The sequence below is a fragment of the Numenius arquata genome, chromosome 8 (genome assembly GCF_964106895.1).
Source record: "Numenius arquata chromosome 8, bNumArq3.hap1.1, whole genome shotgun sequence".
NCBI classification, from domain to species: Eukaryota; Metazoa; Chordata; class Aves; order Charadriiformes; family Scolopacidae; genus Numenius; species Numenius arquata.
Genome location: NC_133583.1, coordinates 56330924 through 56355346, shown reverse-complemented (window position 1 = coordinate 56355346; position 24423 = coordinate 56330924). Strand labels below are relative to the sequence as shown.

Here is a 24423-nt window from a genome sequence, read left to right as displayed (position 1 = left end):
CGCCCCGGCCGGTGCGCGTGAGGGGGCGAGCGGGGCTGCCCTCAGCCGCGCGCCACCCGGGCGGCCGTTAGCGGCCGTTGGCGGCGGGGGCTGAGGCGGCGGCGGCGGGGGCTGAGGCGGCGGCTGGCGCTGACAGCCCCCCTCCCTCCCCGTGCCGCTCGGTGCAGGAGAGCGGCGAGGGCCCGGGCAGCAGCCGGCCGCGGACATGCACTGTGAGCTCGCAGGGGGTCAGAAAGGCAACGCCGGTCCGGCCCGCTTCGAGGTGACCGATAAATGCCAGGGAGCGCCGCTCAAGGAACCGCCGCGGGTGACTCGTCCCAGCGCTGGTGGAGCCCTCCCGAATCCTCAGATGTCCTTTAAAATCGCTGTCAGCAGCGGCGGTGAGCACACGGAGCCTCAGCAGAGCCCCCCTGAAATGTCAGCGCCTCTCCTGGATTTCGTCCCCAAAAGACCCAGCATATTCGAGAGGATCCCGGTCCTGCCCAGGGCGCAGGAGCTGAGATGCGCTAGAGGCTCCAAAGATTATTTCCAGCAGCAGAAACATCAAAGCGTGAAGGGTGAGTTTAAAAATGCATGAACTGAACACTACCACCACAAAAAAAACAAAAAAAAATATATCCACCACCCAAACAAAAATGTGTATCCAGCTTCTTTTTTTTTCTTTGGTGTTTTTTCCCCTCTTCTTTTTGATCTTCAGTGTATTTTCTAACTTGTTTATTAAACTGCAAGCTTTAAAACTTTTTTTTTTTTCTTTCTATGCACCTTGGAGGCGCAGGGTAAACCAGACTGTTGGTTGGTTTTTTTTTTTTTTTTTTGGCCGATGGGAAGCAGAATGTTTCTCAATATTCTTTAAGAAATCCCGAGACCGGCATCTTCTTTAGTTCTCCTGAGCGGCTGCTGCTCGGTTTGGTCGCTTCTCAGAGGTGGTTGTTTTGAGGATGGTGCTGAACACTGGTGAACACTGGGTTAGTCTGTCCTGTGCCCGAGCGTGCGTGTGGGGTGTTTGTTTGTGAGTATGCCTGACTGACAATAAATGTCTGGTTCTTGCTCAGCAGTTTCACCACGGTTGCTTGGATTTATAGTTTGTATTTCAAGGAGGTGTTACAAATGCTGGATTCGGGCAGTTGAATCCTCAGACACGGGATTCCTGGTGCCTGAAAGGCATGGCGTAAGGTTAAGTTCTGCTAGTTAACAAATGCCCAATTTTCATCCATCCATTGTTAAAGAAGTGGCATTAAAGTCAGGTTAGGAATTGCCCGCTAGAATCTGTTCGTTACCTTTTTGAGCCAGAACTTGTTAATTGAGCTGGAATTTGTTAATCAAAATTTCGTTTTAAAAGAATCCCTCTGAGGTATCACTGGATGGATTCAGAAGGAATTCAGGCATTCCTTTACACTCCAAAACCACTCGCAGAGACATATGTACCTAAGGTTATTAATATTAAAGCAATGTTTTCTGTAAAGTTAAAAAGGTAATGCTCTTTTTCTCAGTCCTTTTCTGTTCTCTATTTTAGAGATGTACATGCTGCTATCTTGTTGGTGTAAGGCAATTCCCATTAGGATTTTTTCAGTGCATCACTTTCTGTCCATTCTTCTGAAAAATAAAAGTAAACTGCGTGCCCTTGGACTAGTAACATTTTTTTTTTGTGAGCTTGTTACCTAGGGTGATGGCACCTTTCATTGCCATGAAGTTATGTTAATGAACACCTCAATCTGTGCGAGGTCTGTCCTGCAAACTGTAGGATGTGTTTGTTCATCGCCAGTGAATACAGACAGAGCGGAGCAGCAGGTTATAAATTACCTTTTTTATTTTTCTGTTTGTTAATGCTGCAATTCTCCTCTCCTGATTAAAAAAAAAGGTGGTGGTTAATGTTTGGCAAGAATGAAATGAAGGTCTGTTACACAGAACCAGGTTTGGAGGGGGGAGAAGGGAGGATTCACGAAGTATGAAGGGACAGCTACGAGATCTACTACTGCTATGCTGCTGCGACTGCTGCCTGTAGAAGGGACTCGTGAGGTGTTCAAGTCCCTTGTGGCCTCATGAGTGAGGCTGGTGCCACTCGAATGGGGTTCATACTTGCTTAAAACCCTACCCATGTGTTGCCCTACCCAGACAGACTGTTGAAGCACTTTCCTTTTTTTTCTCTTTTTCACTTTGAGCTACTTACTCCTCTTTTCACGCTTTCTCTTGTGGGTGCTGCAGAGGGCAGAGGTGTAGGGAGGGTAAGAGGAAAAGCGTAATTTCCATTCACTTGGGACTTCTTGTAGAAGGTGTAGGTGGGCTCTGGGATAAGGATGCTAATTCATCTTTCCTGACTGATCAATTTCCCCTTTTCACTGCTGGGGGAAAAAAAAATTATGTTTTAAATTTTGTTGCTGTTTTTGCTTAATGCATTTTCTGTTCAGGGTGTTACCTTGTGGTTGCTTCAGCATACGGGTGACTTGAGTCATGGGAGTAAGTAGGGAGGTATCCATGGGCAGAATAGGGTTCGTTTACTGAGCGTGGTGATTTGATGGATGATGTTGGATTTTTCCAAAGACGGCAGCACTGTGGGGTTTTGGGTGGGTTTTTTTGTTTTTGTTTTTGCCTTTTTTTGTTGTTTGTTTTGTTTTCCCCTGTGAAGATATTTTCAGGAGAAGTTAGGGAAAGTAAAATTTTGGGCTAGAGTCTGATTTCAAAAGCGTGAGCTGTGCTGCTCCTTCTGACTTGTACGGTGTCAGCAAGTGCCTTAATGTCCACTCGGGCATTTTGGAATTCTCCCACTGAATACTGCAGGCTGCCAGCCCATGCTCAGCACCCGATGCTTCTGAGTCAGTTCCACACAAATAACAGAAATCTCTCAATTTCTCTGTGATCTGACTGTAAAATCAGAGCTCTGTGTATCTAAAGCGAGCTATGCTGCAGAAGGGAGAGCCGCTGATCTTTCAAGGGGTGGTGTAAACCATCTCCTGACAACCCCTGGTTCTCTCAGGAACATAAGGAAAATGGCCAAGGATGGCTGTATGTGGATGTGATACAACAAGATATAGCTAAGAAGTGGGAATGAGGGAAATATTCAGATTTACCCAGTAAAAGGTTTTAGGAAGGAAACTGATGACAGCTTGATTTCAAATCATCACGCTGTGCGTCTCCTGCTCTTCAGCCCCAGAGTACGGTGTACCCAGTAATTCCCTTTGCAATCTGGGTTAGATTACAGAATGTGCCTCCTGGTTTTGGTTTATCCACAGTTGAAAGCTGCAAGTAGGGAGGGTAAAAGACTCTCTAACAAGAGCAAAATCAATTTTTATAGTTGCCTGTAAAAAAAAAATATTTTTTTTCTAAACATGCCTTTACTCTTTTTTTTGGATTTTTTTCAAAAAAGAATGAATCAAAATGATGCACTACCCTACTAATAAAAAGGGCAGCTTTGAAGTAATCACAATGGGGAAAAAGCATCCTGCTGTTGTAATGTCTCTGTGGTGTTACTCTACTGCTTCACAGTGTTTAAGTTATGATCCTGCAAAATGCTTCCGTGCCTGAGCAAGTCTTTTTACATGAACAGCCAAACAAAAACTTGAGGGGTGGTGGTGAGGATTACTTCTGGGAATCAGATGCAGGATGGAGCTGTTGCTTGTTTACCAAAAATATTAGTATTTTGGAATTGTGCTTCATGTTTTGTTCTGTTTGGGAGCTGTTTAAAATAAACACCCAGTTTTCACCCAGCTTCCCCCTTCTGGTATGATTGGCTGTGATACACACCATGCTTTTCTTGATCGTTGATTTCCCTGTGTGGCACGAGGCAGAGTATTTGCACCCAGACAGTGCTGCTTACAGGCATTTGTGATCTACTCGTCATAGAATAACTGTACCATAAGGTATGAAGTCCATTTTACAATGTTTTCCTGGATTCTGTGGTTTTGGTTTTGTTTCGTTGAATTTCATGCTACGGTATTACCATTTTGAAAGTAACACAGGGCAAAATAATTATTGTCAGCAGGAAAAAAACTTTTGGGAAAGAAAGCTTTAGTGGTGACAAAAGAGTAATCTATAAAAGTTGTCAAATGTCTCAATTTTTTTTAATGACATCGATTATGGTTGTTACCAGGAAACACTTCTCCTTTTCATTCTTTTCCAGTTTTGTTTGGTCTACCTAATTCATGACTCAGTAGAAATGACGAGATTTATCCTGTTAGTTGTGCCACTGGGAAATCGTCCAAATGGCCCAGACCTTTGCAGTAACCACTTCAGATATTAACTTACAGCGGGCAAAACAATAAGCTGTTCGGGTTGCAGTAGTTCGATGTTTCCTTGTAGAGAATGTTTTATTCAGACAAGATGAAGGTGGGTTTGGTTTTTTTGCATTGGGTTTTTTTTTTCAGCTGTAGCTGCTTTCAGCAGACGTATAACCAACGTATTGAAATGTATTAATTTTCTTCTGCTGCTGAGAAGGAGGGTTAAATCTTGTCATTGCAACCCCCTGCGACTATTCCCTTGGTTAGCAGGACAGTCCTTGCTTAAGTAGCAGCTTGTACTGTTGGGATCTTAGCAAAAACATATGGTTTTGCTTATATGACTTATTAGGTGTACCGACTGGCCTGATTCTGCTGTTTTCTTTCATACACCTTGTCTGTGTTCACCTGAATTATCCCACTGAAGCAAATGGGACTGCCTAGAGCTGATAAGGAGACAGGGAATGGGCTCTCTGATACGATGATCTCTAAACTCTCATTTTTATATTGAGCTGTAGTAATGCGGTTTTTTTTCTTTTCGCTGTAGTTCTCTTGCTTGCTGTATTATGCATTTGAACTCTCCACTACAAAAAATAATTTAAAGGTTTATTTGAAATGAACTTGCAGTTACAGATCATTTTAGTTTATGATCTGGGGTGGTTTTTTTGGGTTTGTTGTTTTTTTTGGGGTTTGGTTGGGTTTTTTTTTTTTTAATAAGGGGAGAAAGGAGAAGAAACTGCAAATTGGAGAATGTGTGCATAAAGTAATTTGGGATAAATTGTGACTGTCCCCTCCTCCCTTAAACTGGCTAAAATGCATACTTGTCTTGAATAGGAAAATGACTTTCAGTTACTTGCTGCTGAAGGAAGTTCTTCTAATGATTTGTGTTGCAAAATCAGAGTAACTGAATTGAAGATGACTTTTTCATGGATTTAATTTAGAAGAGGTTTAATTGTATCTAATAATGAAATTCTTTGTTATTTAGGGATTGGTAGTAGAGAATATTTAGTAAATACAAACCAGAAGATCTAATGATAGACCTGTAATAGAAAGGCATTCAGTCCTTGAAGAGTAAAAGCAAAAAACCTCCATCAGCTTCGGGAAAAAAATGCAACTATTGGAAAAAATGAAGAGAATAAATATTGTATCTATCTGAATGTTGTGTAGAAATATATGGAATAACAAATAACGTCGGATTACAGGAAATAAGTCTGATCTGTGGAAAAGATTTTGTAACTTCTTGAGTTTTACTTGAAGGAATAGAAGTGAAAAATAAGAAATTACTTGCTCTGGCTTTAGAATGTTACATTAACACATGGAATGAAAATGGAGATTATTATATACTCTGCTAATGGGATGAGAAGAAAACTATCTTCTTTCTTCTTTTTTAGTAAGAAATAGTTTAAAATATAAATCTTGCAAGTGCTTAAGCATGTGCATTACTGTGTTCCTGTCAGTAGTCACATCACCTAGAAATACTTTGGACTTAGAGCGTTCAACTATATCTAAATTATTATTTGTATATTAGCGTTCGACCCTGTATACACATAAGCTGTTGAAGAGTATGCTGAGGATTTTTAGTAGATTCAAGATTATATTCTGGAAGTGCTTCAAGACTCTGTTTGGTAAAACTATTAAATGTGTCTTGTGGGAGATAGTACTTTTTCATTGCAACAAAGTTGTTGGGTTTTTTCACTTTCAGTGAGCAAAGATGCTCAGTATGTTGAACAGGAGGGCCAAAATTTTACTCTGAACGATTAGTATTAGTAGAAATCTTGTCACTAACTTTAGCTGGGTCAGTATTTCAGTCCTAGAATTACAGAAGTTCTTTCTCCTGTGTACAGGGAAAAGTTTGTAGAATAACAAGCTTATATTAAATCCATCTGCAAGCTAGGAAGTAGAATAACGTATGGAGTATGAAGAGAAACTTGTAGTACTGTGAATATAATTTCCATGTTCAATACCATATTACCATTATTCTAGAAACGTGAACCTCTGCTGTTTAGTTATTTTAGAACTGTTGAAGATGTCGATGGCAGGGTAATTGGAGAGGGAATATAGATGTAAACTGCTCTGTTTTGTACTCCAGGTTTCTACCATTATATGTGAACAGGCTTGAAAAAGGCATGCAATCTAGTAATCATTTCACAGTGCATGAAACAGCTTTTAATGGACTGTTGTTTTTGTTTGGTTTTTTTTTTTTTCTCTCGAGCACCAAACGTGGTTTCCCAGCACACTGATGTAACTCAAAGAATACAGGGTTCCAAAGCAAGGGCAGTGCTCACCAACTGTGGGACAGTGTAATCTTGCCCTACAAATGTGCAAACAATAGCAAAAGTATGTGTTTCTGAATATGGCCCAGCTGTTATCTTCTCCTGAGAGCAGGGAGCGTTACAATGACATAGACAGAACGACCAGTTAAAACCACTCATGCCATTTTATTGCGTTTAAATGGGGCATGTAAAAAAAGGAAGGGCCTGTTCTTCCATTCAGATAAGTATCAGTTCAGACTACTGCAGTACTACCTTTCTGCACAGACCTTGAAGAATAGAGGCAAAGAATTCCCCTTTTTCCTTCCCCTCCTATTACATTTCTGGCACCCAGTATGTGAAATCTCAGCTGGAACCTGGAACTTTCTGTTTTCAGAATCTGCACTTCACTAGTAACCTGGAACAAGGATTTTTTTTTTTTTTTTTAAATTTTTTTTTACTTTTTTATTACGGTCTTTAGTTTGGATATATTAAATGAATCTTAATGAATGTTAAATATTTGTCAAAAGGAGACTACTTGAAAAACAGATGAGACTTTGCCAGAGCTGCAATAGAAAATAGATCCAAATTCTATGTTTTATGTTATTTTAAGGTGTTGAGCATGTAGGAGTTACAAGGTTGAACTCGGTCAAATCATCACAAAGTGCTTGAACTCTACCCCCTGCCCCCCCCCCCCCCCTTTTTTTTTTTAAATTATGTCTGACTTTTCTGTCATTATGTCTGACTGTATATGTGATTATTTTGCATAGTGGATTGGTAAGGAGCACTGTAATTGAATCTACCCGATCAAATTTATTCTAAGGGTTAAATGAATGCAAACCAGCTTAAACTGCGTTTAATTCTGGCATTTATGCATGTGATAAGAAGAGGGCTTTGTGAGAGCTATAGAGTTGTCAGTTGTCTTGGAATAAGGGGAAAGCAAATACATTCTTACATGTTTTTTTGCATATTTAGCCGGAGGGAAAAATGACACTAAGGCGACATCATCAAATACTGTAAAACTAACTTTTTAATACAGATCTCCATTGTTGTTTTAAGTGCTTAAGGGGTTGGCGGTTCGGTTTATTTTGGAACTTGCTGAACTATATGAAGTGTGTCTCCAGGGGCCTGGTATTTTAATACCTAGTAGAAGGTTGTATAACAGTAGATGATGTATTTTGCCTGCCTTCAAATGCTGTAAATAAATTACATGTGCTGGCTTGGGAGAGTGTATGTGAGGTGTAAATCAAAGGCTAATATAAGAGGAAAAAAACCCAATTAGAGATACCTTGTAACTGATTAGGGGTTTTTATTGTTTTATCTATAATCAAGAGATGTAAGAGCAGTAATATGTATAAAAATGTAAACATGAGGTGCTTCCCAAAGGGTCTCGGATTATTTAAAGTAAGTGCTGTGATTCACTGCTTTTTCACAATTTGCTGTGGTTAAGTCACTTAAATACTGAAGTCAACAATCCCCTAGGCAAAGAAAGATAATATAATTTTAGGCATATTGTAAAAATTGAAATTTGATAGCTTCTACTCTACAATCCTATATAAGTCTTGGTTGTATTAAAAGGAAAATAGATACATGTGTCAGTTTTGGACCATAATCTTTTTTGAGTTTAAAGAATGATAAATGTGTTTCAAACAAGCAACACAACAGTTTATTAATATGAATGTTTTGCTAAATACTATGTGCTTAACGCAATCCCCATTCCTTTATAATAAGTTTAAATATTAATTCTTTGGAATGCTAGATGCCTAAAGCTAGATAGAAATGCTGTGCAGTTTCAGATATCTAAGAGTGGGCTTGTGAAACAGGATATTTAACTGGGAGAGATGAGTAGCACGTTTCAGAGTTATTAGGGCAGAACAACAATGCTAGGGGATGACTTAAAGAAGTTACAAAATTGTTTTCTGTGCATGAGGCTTAAATACCTTAGAGTTATTTATTTGAAATACAAGAGTAGATTTCCTATGTATGTACGTTCTAGATTGCATTTTTTATTATTATTTTGTTAAACTTCTTCTTAGCCGCCTGCCCCTCTTTAAAGCAGCTGGCTTTGATTTAACCTGAATCCTTCACTGAGAGCAAATGATCAGTCAGTTACGATGACTGTGTGCTGTGCTCTTTGATGGAACATCTCTGTAGTGGCAGAAGCTTCAGAGAGAAGACCAAATAGGACAGGAAGGGTGCTCGAGGAAAGCAGCAGTTTGCATTCAGAAGGACTCATTTCTCTCCAGACCAGCTCTCAGTTATTGCTCCTTAATGTAAGTCCTGCCTACCTCCCAGCCCCCATCTGTGCTGGATAGGGAAGAGAAAGTTAAAGTGAGAACAGATAAAAGAGGAAATTTCTGTTTTATTTCCTAGTATTTGCTGGGAAAATCCCAGAAAGGATTTAACATGAGGTTTCATACCTCTTGCTTTGCCATGCTGCTCCTGCTGAAATTGCAGGGAGTTGTAGCATTAACTTCAGGAGGAGGCCAGTACTGAATGGTTTTGAAAACCCCATCCATGCTCTTTTGAGGCACAGAAGAGAAGATCCAAGTGTTCAGCTTTCTCCAAGAGAGAGGAAAATGTGCAAGCAGAAGCAGCCCGGTAGCTCGGGTGCTAAGGTCAGTCAAAACAGCATGTTCACCCTTAATTTTTCTTTCTGTTCAAGACCCTGCATGGGACTAAAGCCAGTGTGATCTGCTATCATACATGAAACAGGCAAAATGGTGAAGGATTATGCCAGCAACTGACATAGCCAAGTATAGAAAGGTTTTGGATGAAAAGAGTTAGGGTGCTTGAACTCTGTACTAGGCTGGACCACTTGTATGATTTTGGGGCAAGTCTGTTTACTGTTCATGGCATTTCTACTGCAAGAGTGTAATGGACTATGGTGTGGAGAAAGAAAAGCCAGTTTTGGAGCCAGAAACAGTGCAGTTGTTTCGGCACGCCATCAGGGCCAGCTTAATTTTCTACACTTGAGGGACAGTTTGTTAGTTCAGGTGCAGTGTTTAGGTGATGTGGCTGTGCTGTGTTTGAGATCTGATCCGGTGTTGCGGCAGGATGCTGCACTGCAACGTGTGGCTGTCTCAGCTTGGGATGGCGCTTGCTTGGATGTGGCTGCACCCCCTCTACACAGTTTGCAGGTGGACCAGATTTCTCCCTTTGCTTTGAAGTACATGGTGCTTGCTCTTGTAGTTAAGTCTCCTCAAGTGTGAGTGGTGAAAAGTGCAAAAATACATATTTGTTATCTTTGGGAGAGTAAGGTTTTTAACGGAACGTTTTAGTCAGGCTTCTTACTGCTTGGCATCTGGTTTATGCTGCCAGTTGCAGAATTGTTGCTGAGGAACAAATTCTCCCATTTATTTTAGTGCTTGACACGCTGAGGTGAGGGAAAGGAGGCTACATTAAGGCAGCTGTGTTGGAAATAGAATCATAGAATGGTTTGGGTTGGAAGGGACCTTAAAGATCATCTAGTTCCACCCCCCTGCCATGGAGAGGGACACCTCCACTAGACCAGATTGCTCAAAACCCCATTCAATGTGGCCTTGAACACCTCCAGGGATGGGGCCTCCACAACTTCCTGGGCAACCTATTCCAGCGTCTCACCACCCTCAGAGTGAATAATAAGTGCCCGTTGGGAGAAAAATCTCCCCCCTCTCCGGTTTGCTGGAGAGAGCAACTTCAGGGTTGCCCATGCCTCCCAGCAGATGGAAAACTCTCTTACCGCTGTTGTTCTCAAGGCAGAAATCACTCGATGGATTGTACGCCCCCCGGGCTGGAGGTGCGGGTAGCTGCTACAAGGTTCCTGAGATCCTCACCAATCTGCCAGAACAGATTTTGCATGCAGCTGAGAATGTCTCCCAGGACTTGAAGAAGAAAAAGCAACACTAAATTCTTCCTTTCTGGATATCTGATTGTTGTAATGTTCAGCTTCTTTGCAGTCATCAGAGCTGGTTTATGTTCAACTGAGACTGAGCTGGCCTGGTTCCATCATCCCTAGCTCTGGTGCAAATCTGAAGTGACGCCATTTTAAAACCAAGAGTGGATAAAAAGGAGGCAGACTTGAGCCCTGAAGGGCTGATGCATAGAAGTTTGTCCTGTAAGTATGGACTCAGTTCACTTGGCAAAAGAAAAAGATGTCTCACGTTTTTAATCTGAACGGGTTTGCTTCTTATTTTTCCTTTTGCCAACTCACCACAAATTGGCTTGTATTCTTTTCCTTTGAGTTCTTGAGCTATTTGATAAGGTTTGCTGACTTGTCATATTTTTGTGGGGATAAGCAACAGACTTTGTGTGTGAATGGTTCTCTTTTCAAAACAAAGATCCCCATGCATTTCAGCATCTCTCTAATTTGAATGGGTATGCAGGAAATTTAAGGGGATGTTTACCCCTAGAGCCCACTTGCTCTTTCCCTGCCCTTGAGTCTCAATAACTTATTCTTTCTACTCTCTCAGCCTCCTGGCCTCTGTCTTTTACTTTGTGCAACTTTGCTCTTGGCTTATTTTTAAATATATGTAAAGGGTTGTAACTTATTTGAATTTGTGGGCTAAATATGTGGAAGTATGGCAACTGGTGTAATTCTGTTGAATGTGTAAATACTCAAAATCTGTCAGGGTGATTTGTCTAGCTTTTATTGGAAACATTATTCATATGAGATCTCCTTTCTCTTACTGCATCCTGTCAGAAGCTGTTAGGCAGAGATTACTGGCATGATTACTCAGACTGCTTTGTCAAAATTTGCTTTTATGCCTATTTGCTTATAAGTTTGCCGCTACCACAAATACTTTTACAAGTGCATACATTTTGCAAGATTAGAAAGCCAATATAAAGGGGACCAAAATCTAGAAAGTGAGAGCAAACCATTGGAATGACTAATCATCAGTAGTGTTTTGAGCCCAAATGCATGATGACATTGGCTACAAGTACAGTTTAGTTGGCAAGTTTGAGTGAAAACACTGGTGTTTTGGAGAGGCTTGCTGCTTCAGGGCTACCCAGGTTAAGTTTCTCAAATGGGCCTAACCTGCTTGGGGAACTTTCCTTGCTAAGGGTTAGTGTTAATGCCAACAATAGAGTTTTTATTAGCTGCTGGAGAAATTGCTGGGAGACTTGAAAATTAATAACACTAAACATTAGAGGTGATAAAGATGTTTTATGCACGGGGTAGATGTTTCGACAGCAAGCAGTCACTCTGAAGTGACAGGGACGCAGTTTCAGAGCCTAGATAATGTGAGACTTGAGAAGAAACGTGGTGAAAAATAGCTTCATCTTATAACCAACTGGCATTCAGGTAAAAATGAATTATGATGCTAACTACCACTAGAGCAAACAATCTGGAAGATGAGAGTTATAATTTGTGTGCATGGTGCCCACACATCCTTCAGAGGCACCAGTGTTGTTTTGATGGTATGAAAGAAAGTCTCCTATTGCATCCTTTCTGAAGCTGAGTGTGGCTGTAGGTTTTCCCTGTTGATACGAAGTGCTTTGTGAAATGTACCTGATATTCAGCACCTTCTGTCTCTTCTACATTGGTTTATTCTTCCAGAGGGATTATGTGGGCTTGACACTAGGAAGGATATTAACTGGGAGTATACTTAGCTTTTGACATATGGTGCCCAAGCACGCTGTGAGTTGTTTGTCACTGGAGTTTTTAAAGACAGGCTGGATGGAAATCCTACTGTGGGATGTAACTCTTTGGGCCTGACCATCTCTCCTGTGACATTTTTAATTCCCACACTCAACTGCTTAGGCACTGTAAGGAGTTACAAAATGTTCCTCAAACTGGAATACTCCAGGCTTCGATCCTCTCTGATTTACAGAACAAAGTTCAAATCCCTCCTTGTCTAACATTGGTGTTTCTGGCCACTCATTTGTTTGTCAAGAAAACACCAAGAAGACATACAATAAAAAACAGACTGAGTGAAGGGCTCTAAGAGCAGCAGTTGGGAGAGCCAGTGGTGGGACAACTGGGCATGGAAAATGATTGATTTTTATGTGCAAAGCAGTTGTGAAATGTTCTGTGGCATTCTGGGGACATGCCATTGCTAACAAACGATTGCCTGTTGGGGATAGAAAATGCCAACCATTGTTCTGAAGAAGGAAATAGCCTTATTGATACTGAATTAGGCTCACATTGAATTATTATTATTATTCATTCGCAATGCATCCTGTTTTCCAAATATGAAAATTAACTGACCGTGCAGAAGTCCTCCAGCACTATTGGACCTTTAGTTGTTGGTCATATCTACATCCTTATGGTCCAGGTGGAGTTTAGATTGTTTAGAACTGGGGATGTATTGTGACGGAAATCTGCATTAACATAGCAGCTGAAGAAAGCTGTTCTGCCTCTTAAGAGTTCATCAAGCTTGTTCTTGTTTTATAGCAAGCCTGCGAGTGAGGCTGGCAGAGGTAAATTTGTTGGTAGATTAGACTTAAGCTTCTGGGATACATTTTGAATTGTCACATGCAATGTTGACGGCAGAAAAATAGTGATAGCAGAAAACAATAATGTTGCCTTTTGAGTGGAATAAAACTTTTATCTATAGAAACTGAGATGCATAACATATATGTTATGCAAAACGTATACAAAACCAATATTTTGTACAGTGACAGTATTTGGTATACAACTCTGAAAGTTTGAGTTTTGTTCCCAGTGTTATCTAATAGATAGACTATAGGGACTGAAAGACTGATAGACTGAAGTCCTGACAGAAAATAGAAAACCACTGCCAGTAAAGTTTCTCTGTTGCTTCAGATTAAGGGAATAGTAAACAGAATTTAGGAAGTGACTGGCGTGCCATATGGATTTCTTAAGCAATGATCAGGAACTGGACAATGAATATTTTTATACAGTCGAACACATGAGACCGTACCTTGGCATGGAGGATAGAAACTGTATGTATATATGGGAGGCTGTATGTCTTGGAAATCAGTGACACTGAAAAGGATTGGGATGCTGTATTCAATTGGTAAGAGAAAATATGTTTCTAATGGGGTACAAGGTGATGTGATACATTATTAAAAAGCATGGGGAAGTGGTGTTCTTTCTTTTAAGCATCGCTGTAGATACAGGAAGATAGATTAGTGCTCAAACTTTCTTAAATGGCTTTGAAAAATCAAAGGGTTTGGAGAAAAACTGGAAGATGCCAACCCGTATGTGGTACTGATGGACTAATGGAAGATTAGAGGCAATCTGTTCTGTTCCAGATATGCACCAGAGGAGAAAATACATGATATTTGAGGGTTCTTTTGGGTGCAGATAAATGCAGAATGGTGTCTCATGGCTGGAAACTTAAAAAGATCAAAAAGGAAGACTCAGGTTTTTGACTGCAAGGATAATTAACCCTGGCACAGCTTAGCAAAGGATGTGATAAATCCACTGGGACTTGGAGTTGCTGAGCCAGGTTTGGGTGTTCCGATGGAAGAAATGATTCATTTCAACCATGGACAATTACATTCAGTGGTAGAATCACTAGACGAACAAGCTGGACCATCCCAACAGCTCCACTTGCAGTCTGTAAAAGATTGGACTACAGGCCATCTCCTGCTGCCAGACCTGGTGCTCTTTCTTCGTGTGCCGTCTGTATTGCAATCCTTGGGCCTAGCACCCATACTGGGGCCAAATTTAGGACGTTGTTCTGGTTTTCATGACAAAGAGTAGGGGGCAGGCTGGGGAAGAAGCAGCATTACCACACCACAGTCAGACAGTTTTGACAGTAATTATGGTAAGGCTGTCACTAGCAACTAATGTTTCCTCCAAACCCGCCCTTTCTTTCCTCTTGTTATGTCTCTCTTCAGCAAACAGCACCACTCCTCCTTGACTAGACTAGTCTCTATCCAGAGATGTTGTGATGGAACCTACTGTCTCCTAGGACCTGGGCTGAGACCAACTAAAACCAAGTGCTGGGTTTAAAACCTGGACACGTGGGGAAAGGGCAACAGCTGTGATCTTCCTTCTCTTACCATGCACTGATGGTTTTCAACATTAATGTCTTCTCTTTCTTTTCTTTCTGAAATGAAAACAAAGGCTCTTAGCTTCCTTCCTAGCACAGCAATAGTGACATACTAACACAGTTATTACAGCAAACATTGTGGCCCTCTCTGGTCATGATGTTTTCTTTCTGTGGGGAGACTGAAATACTAACTCACAAATAATGTCTTTAGAAGTCATATTAGTCACACATTTTTAAGACATTCCAAAATCATACCAACCTCCTTCTGAGCTTGTCTGTTGCTACCAATGATTCAAAGTTTTGAAAACTCTCCTTTAGTTTTGATTTACATTTTGGTCTTGGGCACTTGTTATTTCTGGCAAATGCCAGCTCAGTTTCATTAAAGAAAAATCTGTTTTACAGCCACGCGGCTCAGATCTGCTGCGCTTCTAATAATTGATGGCTGGTTTCCTTATTTCCTGCATTGTAGAAAAATAAGGACCTTGTTAGACGCAAACAAGCCTGCATAAAGTCACAGTGTGAAACATCAGGTTGGGGGTTAGCAGAGCAGCTGTGGGCAGGTTTTACAACGTTGGGCCACAGTTGATCGAGGCAGCCAAGGGAAACTGAGAGATACCCACGTGACTAAAATTCGGTTGAGTTCTTTGGCTCCCCAGCCTGAGATTTATATTTGTGACACCTTCCCCCTCTGTCAGTCCCTGGGCCAGACACAAGCCTGTGTCTGTATATGTACTTACAGCTCTGCGCACCCTGTGGTGTGGCCGCTCTGCCCGTTGCTTGCCATGCCACCGCGGGACATGTCTATTTCCAATGTTGGCTGTCTTGCTCCAACAGCCCACAACAGTGCAAGTGTGTGCTTTGGAAAAAAGCAGCTGCCATGTGGTGGGGATGAAAAATCAAGAGCAAACACTTTCAGAATTTCTGCAAGTGGGCAAATTAATTTCAATCTGAACTGTCATCACAAGGGCCTTTTTTTCCTTCCCCTTCCCTTTGGGTGGTATCTTTGATTTATATTTCTGAACAGGGCAAGTGATTGCCCTTTGGTGCCCACTAAGAGCACGTGCAGTTTCTTGGTTTATGTTATTGTGGACAGGTTTCTTGGAAGTTTTTTAGTTGTTGTTTTGTTTTAAGAGCCAGTGAATTTCAGTTATGCCTGTGGTAGTTGAAAACAATCTGTAAGTTTAATAGCTAATGTCTATCAGGTATTCTTCCACAATGCAATCACTGTTGGATGCCTTCTATCATATTCCAACTCCGTAAGCCTGGTAGTAGAGACAGGATCCTGCCTTAGAGATGCACGGAGCTGAATGGCTCCTAGGAAGCCAAAGAGTGACACCTGAACAATGTCGTAAAAGGTGGGCTTTTTTTCATGTACTTTTCAGGTACAGTCTGTTTCCTTTGAGAACTGGATGGTTGTTTTCAGGCAAGACGACTGTGTGATGAGTCTCCTAGGCATTCCTTTGAAGAACTTGCTCCTCAAAGGAGGTGCTGAAGACTTTGTAGGAACTATACAACCCCTGAAAAATCAAGCCTTAAAGTTGCTCTACTGAAGGTCTGATCCAGAGAGGTATTTAGACACCTAACTCCCATTGACGTCAGTGGAAATTCAGTGCCCAAATACTTCTCCGGATCTGGTGCTTGGTCTTCTGGTGTTGAATGTTCCATAGTTCATACTTTATATGGGTCTCCTTTTATGGCATCTTCTGCAAGTGGTGCAATAGTATTAATTTTGAATTATTCCCATCTTGAGTTCCAGCACATGATGCAGACAGCTGCCTAGAGAGCTATGCCATGTGATAATCTACTGTTCCACCAAGGAGCTGAGGTCTCATAGACAAGCAGTGGGGTGGGTGGGTGAGCAACTCAGAGCAAATGCACTGCTCTCTTATTCATTTAATGTTACTGAGGGAGAATGGGGCTGACCTTCAAGCACTGAGACTTTGTTAAGGGGGGAACTAAAGTGACATACTCGTTTGTTTGGATGAAAGTCCAGGGAAAAGTGGGAGATTTTTGTTGGCGTTTCCTCCACTCAGTGCTGATCTTATCATGCTGGTTTAGTAGCAGAGCTCCTTTGGCTCCTTGCCAGGTGATACCATTGGAGTCCATCTGAGATGTGCAAGATAAAAAATCTCAGGGAATTACAAGTATTATGACTTTCCTATCAAACCGTTCTGATGCGTAGAGTCATGAGAACGACCCAGAAAACTGGCTTTCTTTTTAAAATTTTGTTATTGAAAGAAAAGGAAACACAAGAGCTGGAAAGTGGACCCTGATGTTTATAAGGGCCCTGAGAGCAGCTGTAATTAGTGCAGGTTTTTGGAAGAGACTTGCTCGTCTGCCAGCAAAGGGTCCTGGTGTTTAGCCAGGTTAAATGTAGCCTGGGAGTAACCGCTTGGGAACTGCGTATCGTACACTGATTCTGTGTCTGGCACTGAGAACATGAAGTGTCCTCTCACTTAGCATATAAAATAAAACACTCTGCATGCTCCCAGTGTGTCCTGTGAGACACTCCGGAGGTCTGAGTCACTGCCCAGCTATTTGTGCTGCTTCTCTAAACTCTGACTTGGGAAAGGCTGCATCAGGGTGCTGTGAGGGTTACTCTGCTGGGTGCTGTGATGATGATCACCCTACTGGGTGCTGCCTTAGTCTTGTACTGTGCGATTCACGGTTTTATATGGGCCCACAGGTCTGCTATTGCTGCCGAGTGAAGTGAGAGTGGGGAAGTTCCTGTGGTGACAGGAGTCCTCCTTGTCAGCCCCTTCCTTGCAGAGACTCACAACAGCAGTGCTGTAAGTCTGTTTTGATTTTTTCCAGGTAAATTCAGTGGTGATGCTCAGCAATACTGCAGGAATTTTGTGGTGCTGGAATACTTTTACGGCTTTGTGTAAGGTGCCAGCCTCATCAGTACCAGTGGCTGAATGTGAGATTTGCTTGCTTGATGATTCCTCCCTTGGCTGTGTCTGCTGTGATCTTCTTCCCCCTGTGTTTTCATCACATGGCCTCTTCCCATCCCCACAACACCCAGTTCCAGCTTTGGCTGACCTGCACTGTGACTGACCTGGCTGGTACCAGGAAGGTGTGACTGGTAACCCTGAGGAATTCCGTAAGAAGGTGTATATCCCAGGCACAACTGCAGCCTATTGGTGCTATGAGGGCAGCAGAAGCTGAGACCTGCTTGCTGTCTTACACAGGTGAGCACAGAGACGTGTCCTAAGACACGTTGATGTTTCTTGGGCAGTTCTAGTGTTAGAACAAGTCCCAGGGTAATGGACAGGACTACAACAAGATGATGAACTCTGGCAGATAATTTAACAAGACACAATAGGTAGAGATTTCAGTAAGTGAATATCAGAGCTTGGTAACTATATGAGGAGTGCTGTACCTTACCAGTTCCTGACTAGTAGTATTATCTTGTAATTCCAAATCCAGAGGCAGAGGAACCAGTGAGTTACTCAGATTGTAGACATGCTGCTCCCATTTTCAAAGGAGAATATTTGAGAAAGGAGCAAAATCTAGAAAACTCTGTGTGGGGACTTGCATAACTTCACATTAACTTCAGCTCTTCACCATAGGAGGAAATGCTCCAACTGCAGAGCTGGGCAGGGAAAGACAGTGCTGACCCATTTCCTTCTGAGAGGTGAATGAAGAGTAGGTCAGGGCACCCAGACCATCTGTCTCTATGCATAGCCTAGACCAACCAGTTGGTGGCTGAAGGGTTCGGAGAAGATGAAGGTGGGACTGGACATGGAAGGGAGGCAACACTGGGAAAAGGCAAGAGGAACAGGAAAAAATTAGAAACCAATGGGGATCAACTACTTGGAACATGAGTATATGCCCATCTGCATAAAGAGGTGAAATGGGACTTGCAGGAAGTAAGTGTGTGTGTGTGAGTAATCAGAGTGGTGATTAAGGGAAAAAACAGATATTCTTTATTTTCTTTTTAAAGCTTCAAAATTGGACTATTGAGTTGTGAGCTTCTTGTTCCTCAGATTTCACAAGGACTCTAGAGCTGTTGCCAGTCCAACTTCCCTGTTTCTAGACGGGAATCAGAACTGTTCACCGCTTTCCAGACCCTTCAGAGGTCAGTGGGACCTCAGGAAAAGAATACTGCTTCTAGCAGAGCTAAATTGAGCGAGCCACCTAGCAAGTCAGCCAGCTGTAGGGCATAACAGGCACCATGCTGCTCAGAAAGATTCTGGGGGATGGACAGGGACCCTGGTGAAAACTCTGGCCTTTCTCGTGCATGCTGCTGTAGAGCGGAAGCCTGGGCAGGGAGGGTGTCCAATCCAAAGTGCACTGGAGCAGGGAACTGGGAAGGATGACATGGACAATCGAATCCAGTTTGTTGCTATTGCAGGCAATTGACGCTTAGTCCAGGGAGCATCTGTCCCACACCACCAACAAGCCACAAAGCACTTCCCAACAGCCTATAACAAACGGAGATCATTAGTGGAAAATACCAAAAGCCACAGACTACTACTGTGTGCCATAAAGAGCAGGAAAGGCTGAAAGTTCTGACCATGGCCTGCAACTTGAAAGGCCGGGAATTTCCTTAAATAAAAATTCCCGGATGACCCAAGCATCAAATTTGATCATTGGTGTCAGTACCAAAACCGAGTACCTCATATTATTTGTGTACTTGGACAACCAGAGAACTGGTGACAAACTGGTGTCCACCAACGCTGGAGTGGAGGGGCTGAGGAGATCTCACTGGGATCCTATCTGTGCTGTTTGGACTCACTGGTGTTTACAGCAGCCACATTTCCATGCAGGGCACAAGAGAAGGTGCTGCTTTTTTTTTTTCCCCACTTTCTTTTTTCTTTCTTCCCTTCTCTCTTTTAATAACTAAGGAGCCCAATGGCTCCTCTGAGTTATGAGGGATTTTTACAGCAGAGTTGCTTGGTGGAGAGACCTGGTTTTCATTGTGCAGTCCGGGATATCATTTTTAACCCAGAGGCAGTGATGTTATTTAACAGGTGCCTTAAAGGCATAGTGCTTATTTAATCACCGTCTCCATATCAACATTATGTAAATTGAAATTGCTTAGGTACGCAATTAATTGTGAATGCTTTAGACATTTTTAAAGGCATAAGACAATACCTGAAGTTCCATTTTAAGAATATCCAGGTCAAAGGACACACATGTTTTTATTTTCTTATTTGAGGTATAATGTGTTCAAGGCAGATTTATGGCACAACCTTTGTTTATTGACTTGTACTTTTCCACATGAAACTAATGGAACATGACAGATGATATTTATGAGGCATGTGTTCCTGATTAAATCATGTTAGACATTAAAACCTGATAAAAGAACGTATTTTAAAGGGTGGATTAATAGAAAAGGAGGCAGCATTGATTGGGGAGTTTACACGGAACAAGACACATTGGTCTTAGACTGAGTATTTATAGGTGAGATATGTGGTTATAAAACTTTAGAAGCTGAGCAGAAAAAGATTAATAAGCTTTTGCTCTTTGGAAAGTTTGAGTTTTGTTTTTCTCCCTTTGTGAGCCACCGGCCACCTCGTATTTCTGGTCTTTCAAGTGAATTTATTCAGTTCTACCTAAGAACTTGTGACCCTTTATGGCCTACTGCTTTTACTGTTGGCTCTAAATGCATTCTGTATGCTTCAGGATTCCGAGTCAGCAGATCTGTGCAAGCAGCCTTTGACGCTGCTGAAAACTGCTCTGTAAACATGCTCTAAACTCTGCTTATACGGGTGCAAATTGTGTAAATCAGCAGGAGTCAGATGGAGCTGCTTGTCCCAATCTTGATATCTGGGGTTTCATACAGAGCTCTTGGTAATAGGGAATCACCCTGTGCAATATTTGGCATGTCAGGATTAGAGTATCCTCTAACTATTTCCTGTGGAGAGCAATTACAGGATTTTGGTAAACATAAGGAGTGGGAACAGCTTGAATTTGTTTTCTTGTCTTACTGAATATTAAGTCTAAAGGGAAAGCAGATACCTGCGTTCTGCTTTCTGTTACACAGGTGCAAACCTGGAATAGTTCCACTGATTTCTGCTACACAATGTATCTAAGGACACGTTCTGGCCTGATGCAGCATTGTCACTCCTGAGTTTTAGCCTTCTGTGGCTGAATTTGTGGTAGCCTCCTCAAATCTGCATCTTCTCTAGAACAGACAAATTGCTGCATGAGAAGATGGCCTTGAGTTCATAAGCTGGTTTATATTGCATTGTCTCCTCATATCATCTTAGACTTTTAGAAGCACCATTCACTATGGTGAAAGAAGAAAATTATAAGAATAGTTTTTATGACAACAAAGTAAAATTACATACTGTTGTGCAATATTCACTTTCTTCCTGTAACCTTGTCATCTTAACTGATAGACTTGTGCCAAATTAGTAGTTGTTTACTTTTCATCTAATAGCAATATATTTTCTGGATGAGACACGGTAAAAATGTGTTAAAATGAGAGGTTTCAAATATTTAAATGAATAAAATGATTCAATATCTTCTACAGGGAAGGAATGCAAATTATGGGCGTATTTATGATTTACTTTCATTTGTACTTCTCAGGATAGATAACTAAAAATATTTGCAAAATGAGAAAGCTATATAAGAAATACAGTTTTCTGTGAATAGAGGTGTTTATTTATAAAGTGTTGTGTGATTTAATTTGAATGAAAGCAAGACCTTGCATCTAGTATCACCAAAGCAAGTTGTGTTTGAAAATCTGTTAGCTAAAGTACACCTCTGCTTTCCAACAAATCCACTGGAAATTATTCTTTTTTTTTTTTTTTTCCTTTTTCCAGCTCGCTCACTAAAACATCCTTACCTACCTGAAGTTTTAGAATAAGCCTTCTTTCCTATTAGAAAGTGAAAAAATTCATAATGCAGATGTTTCCCTGTAGAGATTTCAGCCCTCCTTCCTTAACTATATTGCATAAACCAAAACAACAGATGTTAGAGAATGAAGAGAATAGAAAATAGCACTGGAAGTAATATAATGTTGTTATATTAATATTTTGCATCCTAAAGGATTTAGCAGAATTTTTAAAGGCTTTAAAGATGGATTGAATAATAGATCAGAGACTTAAAAAAGGTGGATTGAGACTGAAAAGAATGGGAATGATTTTTTTGGAAATTGATACAGATCAGAGAAGCACAATGCTTTTGCAAAAGAAAAAGGGGGTGCATGGAGAAAATGGATGATATTGAAGAAAATCCAGCTTCGTCCTTCAGTTATATGTAAAATAGAAAAACATCACTTTTAGAAAGATGGTATCTTCAAATGGGAAACCGGATGCTGAATGCAAAGGGCAGGTAGAAGAGTATTTATTGTGTGTTGCCTTATACTAATAATGGTACCCCTAAGCTTTGTGGGGGCTTCACAACTCTGTGCCCTCATAGCTGGGTTGTCAGCTTCTCCTGGAAAAATAGCACTTTTAATCACCAGTGAATATGGCTGGTGATGATGGCCAGCACTCAAGAGGTGACGGACATCCTCCTTTCCCCAGCCAGGACCATCGCTCCCCACACCATTTCTGGTGGATCTTTGCCAAGCCTGTTCTTACGTGCCACCAAGAACAGATATTCTGTGTCCCCTCTATCGTAATGCTTACTGTCTTTCACAGCCCTCTTCTTGATGTTTAAACTCTGTCTCGTTTGCTAAACTTGGCTTCTTCTGTCAGCAAAATTCATTTTGAGTTTTGTATGGTGGTGCTAGCAATAGTACAGGAACTGGATCTAGAAATCCTCCTTTTTTTTTTTTTTTTTTTAAGTCTGTGTAAGTTGAAGGAAACCTGAGTTCCTCCAGCTCCAACAGATATTGCTTCAGTAGGAAAACCAGTCGTGTTATTAATGATTTCCTCTCTCATAAAATAATCATCCTTGGAGTCAAAGTGTTGGTACCAAGCTGCCAGGGAGGAAGCCCAGCTATAACTGTGGTTATAGCTTTCCTTTCAACATGGCGTCCTACCGAAAAGGTTCTTGCTGGCTCCCTCAGCTTCTCTACTTCCTTTGCTCTGTCCTGCCATACTTTGCCAGAGTGGTTATTCTTCTTCAACCTGTTGATTTTATTTTGTGTATTCTTTTTGTTTACTGCTGGTTTGTGTTTCTGCATCTCCTTCCTGTGGAGGTGCTGGGGCATTGCTGAAGGAAGCTAAACAGGCTGGTCAGGAGGCCTTTAGAAGATGCCTATAATGGCCAAATCATACATTGAGGTCTCCCTGGCTGGTGCTTGGGAAGCAAGTATGACCTATTGGCTGCGTTGTTGGGTCCTTGTAAAGAGAGGCATTCTTTGAAAGAGAGGATAATTCCAAGGAAACCCAGCTGGTGAGCAGAGACAGCCGCAGGGAGTGTGGTCACCACAGGGTAACTGAGCACTAGATATCACTGAGGTAAAGTCCATGTCTAACATGTACCACTGCTTTTGTGGTTCCTTATAGATGGTAAGAAACAGCCATATTTGAGTCCTTATTATCAGGCATGTTCATAGCACTATGCTAGAGATATATATACACATAAGTACGTGCATATGTACCTACACTAGCATTATCCCAGCTCTCTGTCCTGCTAGGGTAGCAGGGCCCTATTTCCCACCATTAGAGCTTCCTGGATCAAAGAAAAGAAGGGAAGAATATCAAATCCAAAGGGTTTAAGAAGTTTGTGCTTAATCTGCCTTTCTAATATAAAGGGAAAGAAAAACGTATCAGCTAATAGTGATTAATTACATCCCTGTGCTGGTGGCCAGCAATGGAGAGTATCATGCCATATAGAGTGTATACAACATGTTCTTTTTATGAATTAGCCAGGGAAGGCATCCAAACTCTTTCAATACATAGGTGAAGGGTTTGGCTAATTTTCATATTTTGAAGCCATCTGGAAAAAATTAACTAAAATTATCTGTTTACAGTCCCAAGATAAATAATTTTCCTACTTATACAATTGTTCCTCATTAAACTAGTCAGGTTAGGGCTGATTAAACCGTGATATTATAACTCAGGCTTTTATAGAGCATTTTGTAGATATAGTTTTGGTGGTGAGAGTGATACCAGTGTAAGCCCCAACTGAGAAGAACAGGGAAAAATAGTTTCATGGAGTGGAATAAACACTTCATGAAACAGAAACAATTCTGTTCAGCTCTGTGCGGTTTAAGACATTGTCCATTCTGACAAATGTTTTATCTAAATAGTTCAGTGTGTATTGTAGTGCATATGTTTATATACTTATTTATTAATATGTACTAAATATATATGATGTATAATATAAATAATCTTTATTGTGATTCAAAGATACTGAAGTGTCCTACATGTTACTGCAACAGTAACAGTTTTGAAAAGGAGCAGCAAATAATTCTCTCTTAAAAAGCAGCTCCATTACATTCTTGTCTCTTCTCTGCATTCATAAGCAAACTCTTGTAACAGAGAGAGAAGGAAGACAAAAAGTGAATATTGTTCTTTTTAAAATTTTAAATGAAAAGACATTGATGAGCCTGATGCTGTGTAAATGGAGACATAATTCAGTGTGTATGAAATGTCCTCACACAATAATTTCCAGTGATAGTCTTAATTTTAGAAAATATTCTGGAAATCAGTTACTTCGGTTTTGAAAAGATCAATCTTGTATGCCAGTATGTTGTCCTTATGTACTCAAGTAGTCTTGTTTACTTCAAAGGTCTACTTGCACAAGTGTGTTATTAGTGAGCCTGGACTTACAGACTTGGCTGTGAAGTGTCTTGGATGCATCTGATTAGGATTCTTGGGTTGGATAAGGGCTAAATTGTTTGCACAGATGTTGTGGTTTGACTGAGTGTGTAAGAACTGTAGCCAGTCGACAGCATCACTGCCTCTCTCAGATGTGGATCGGAGACATCCCTCGGAATGCCTCACAGTCCGTGTTTACAAGACTGAATTCTTAATCTAGCCTTTTCATTTTGCCTCCTAAGTCCAGTAAAATTTATCATGAACTCAAGTGAATGACATCTATCCCTGGTTAAAGCTCTGAAGTCTAGCGATGTGGCTGTGTGGCATATCTGAGTTTGGGGCCTGACTCTGC

The 24423-nt window shown here is 41.2% G+C and overlaps 1 protein-coding gene across 1 annotated transcript in view; it reads left to right on the top strand.

Annotated features, from left to right (window-relative positions):
* GLIS1 (GLIS family zinc finger 1) overlaps nt 1–24423 on the top strand; it is a 204763-nt gene that overhangs the window by 96 nt on the left and 180244 nt on the right. Inside the window, exon 2 of the mRNA XM_074152086.1 lies at nt 168–557. Within this exon, the coding sequence (XP_074008187.1) occupies nt 206–557 (352 nt within the window). The 5' untranslated portion in view covers nt 168–205. The remainder of the gene's footprint in view (nt 1–167; nt 558–24423) is intronic.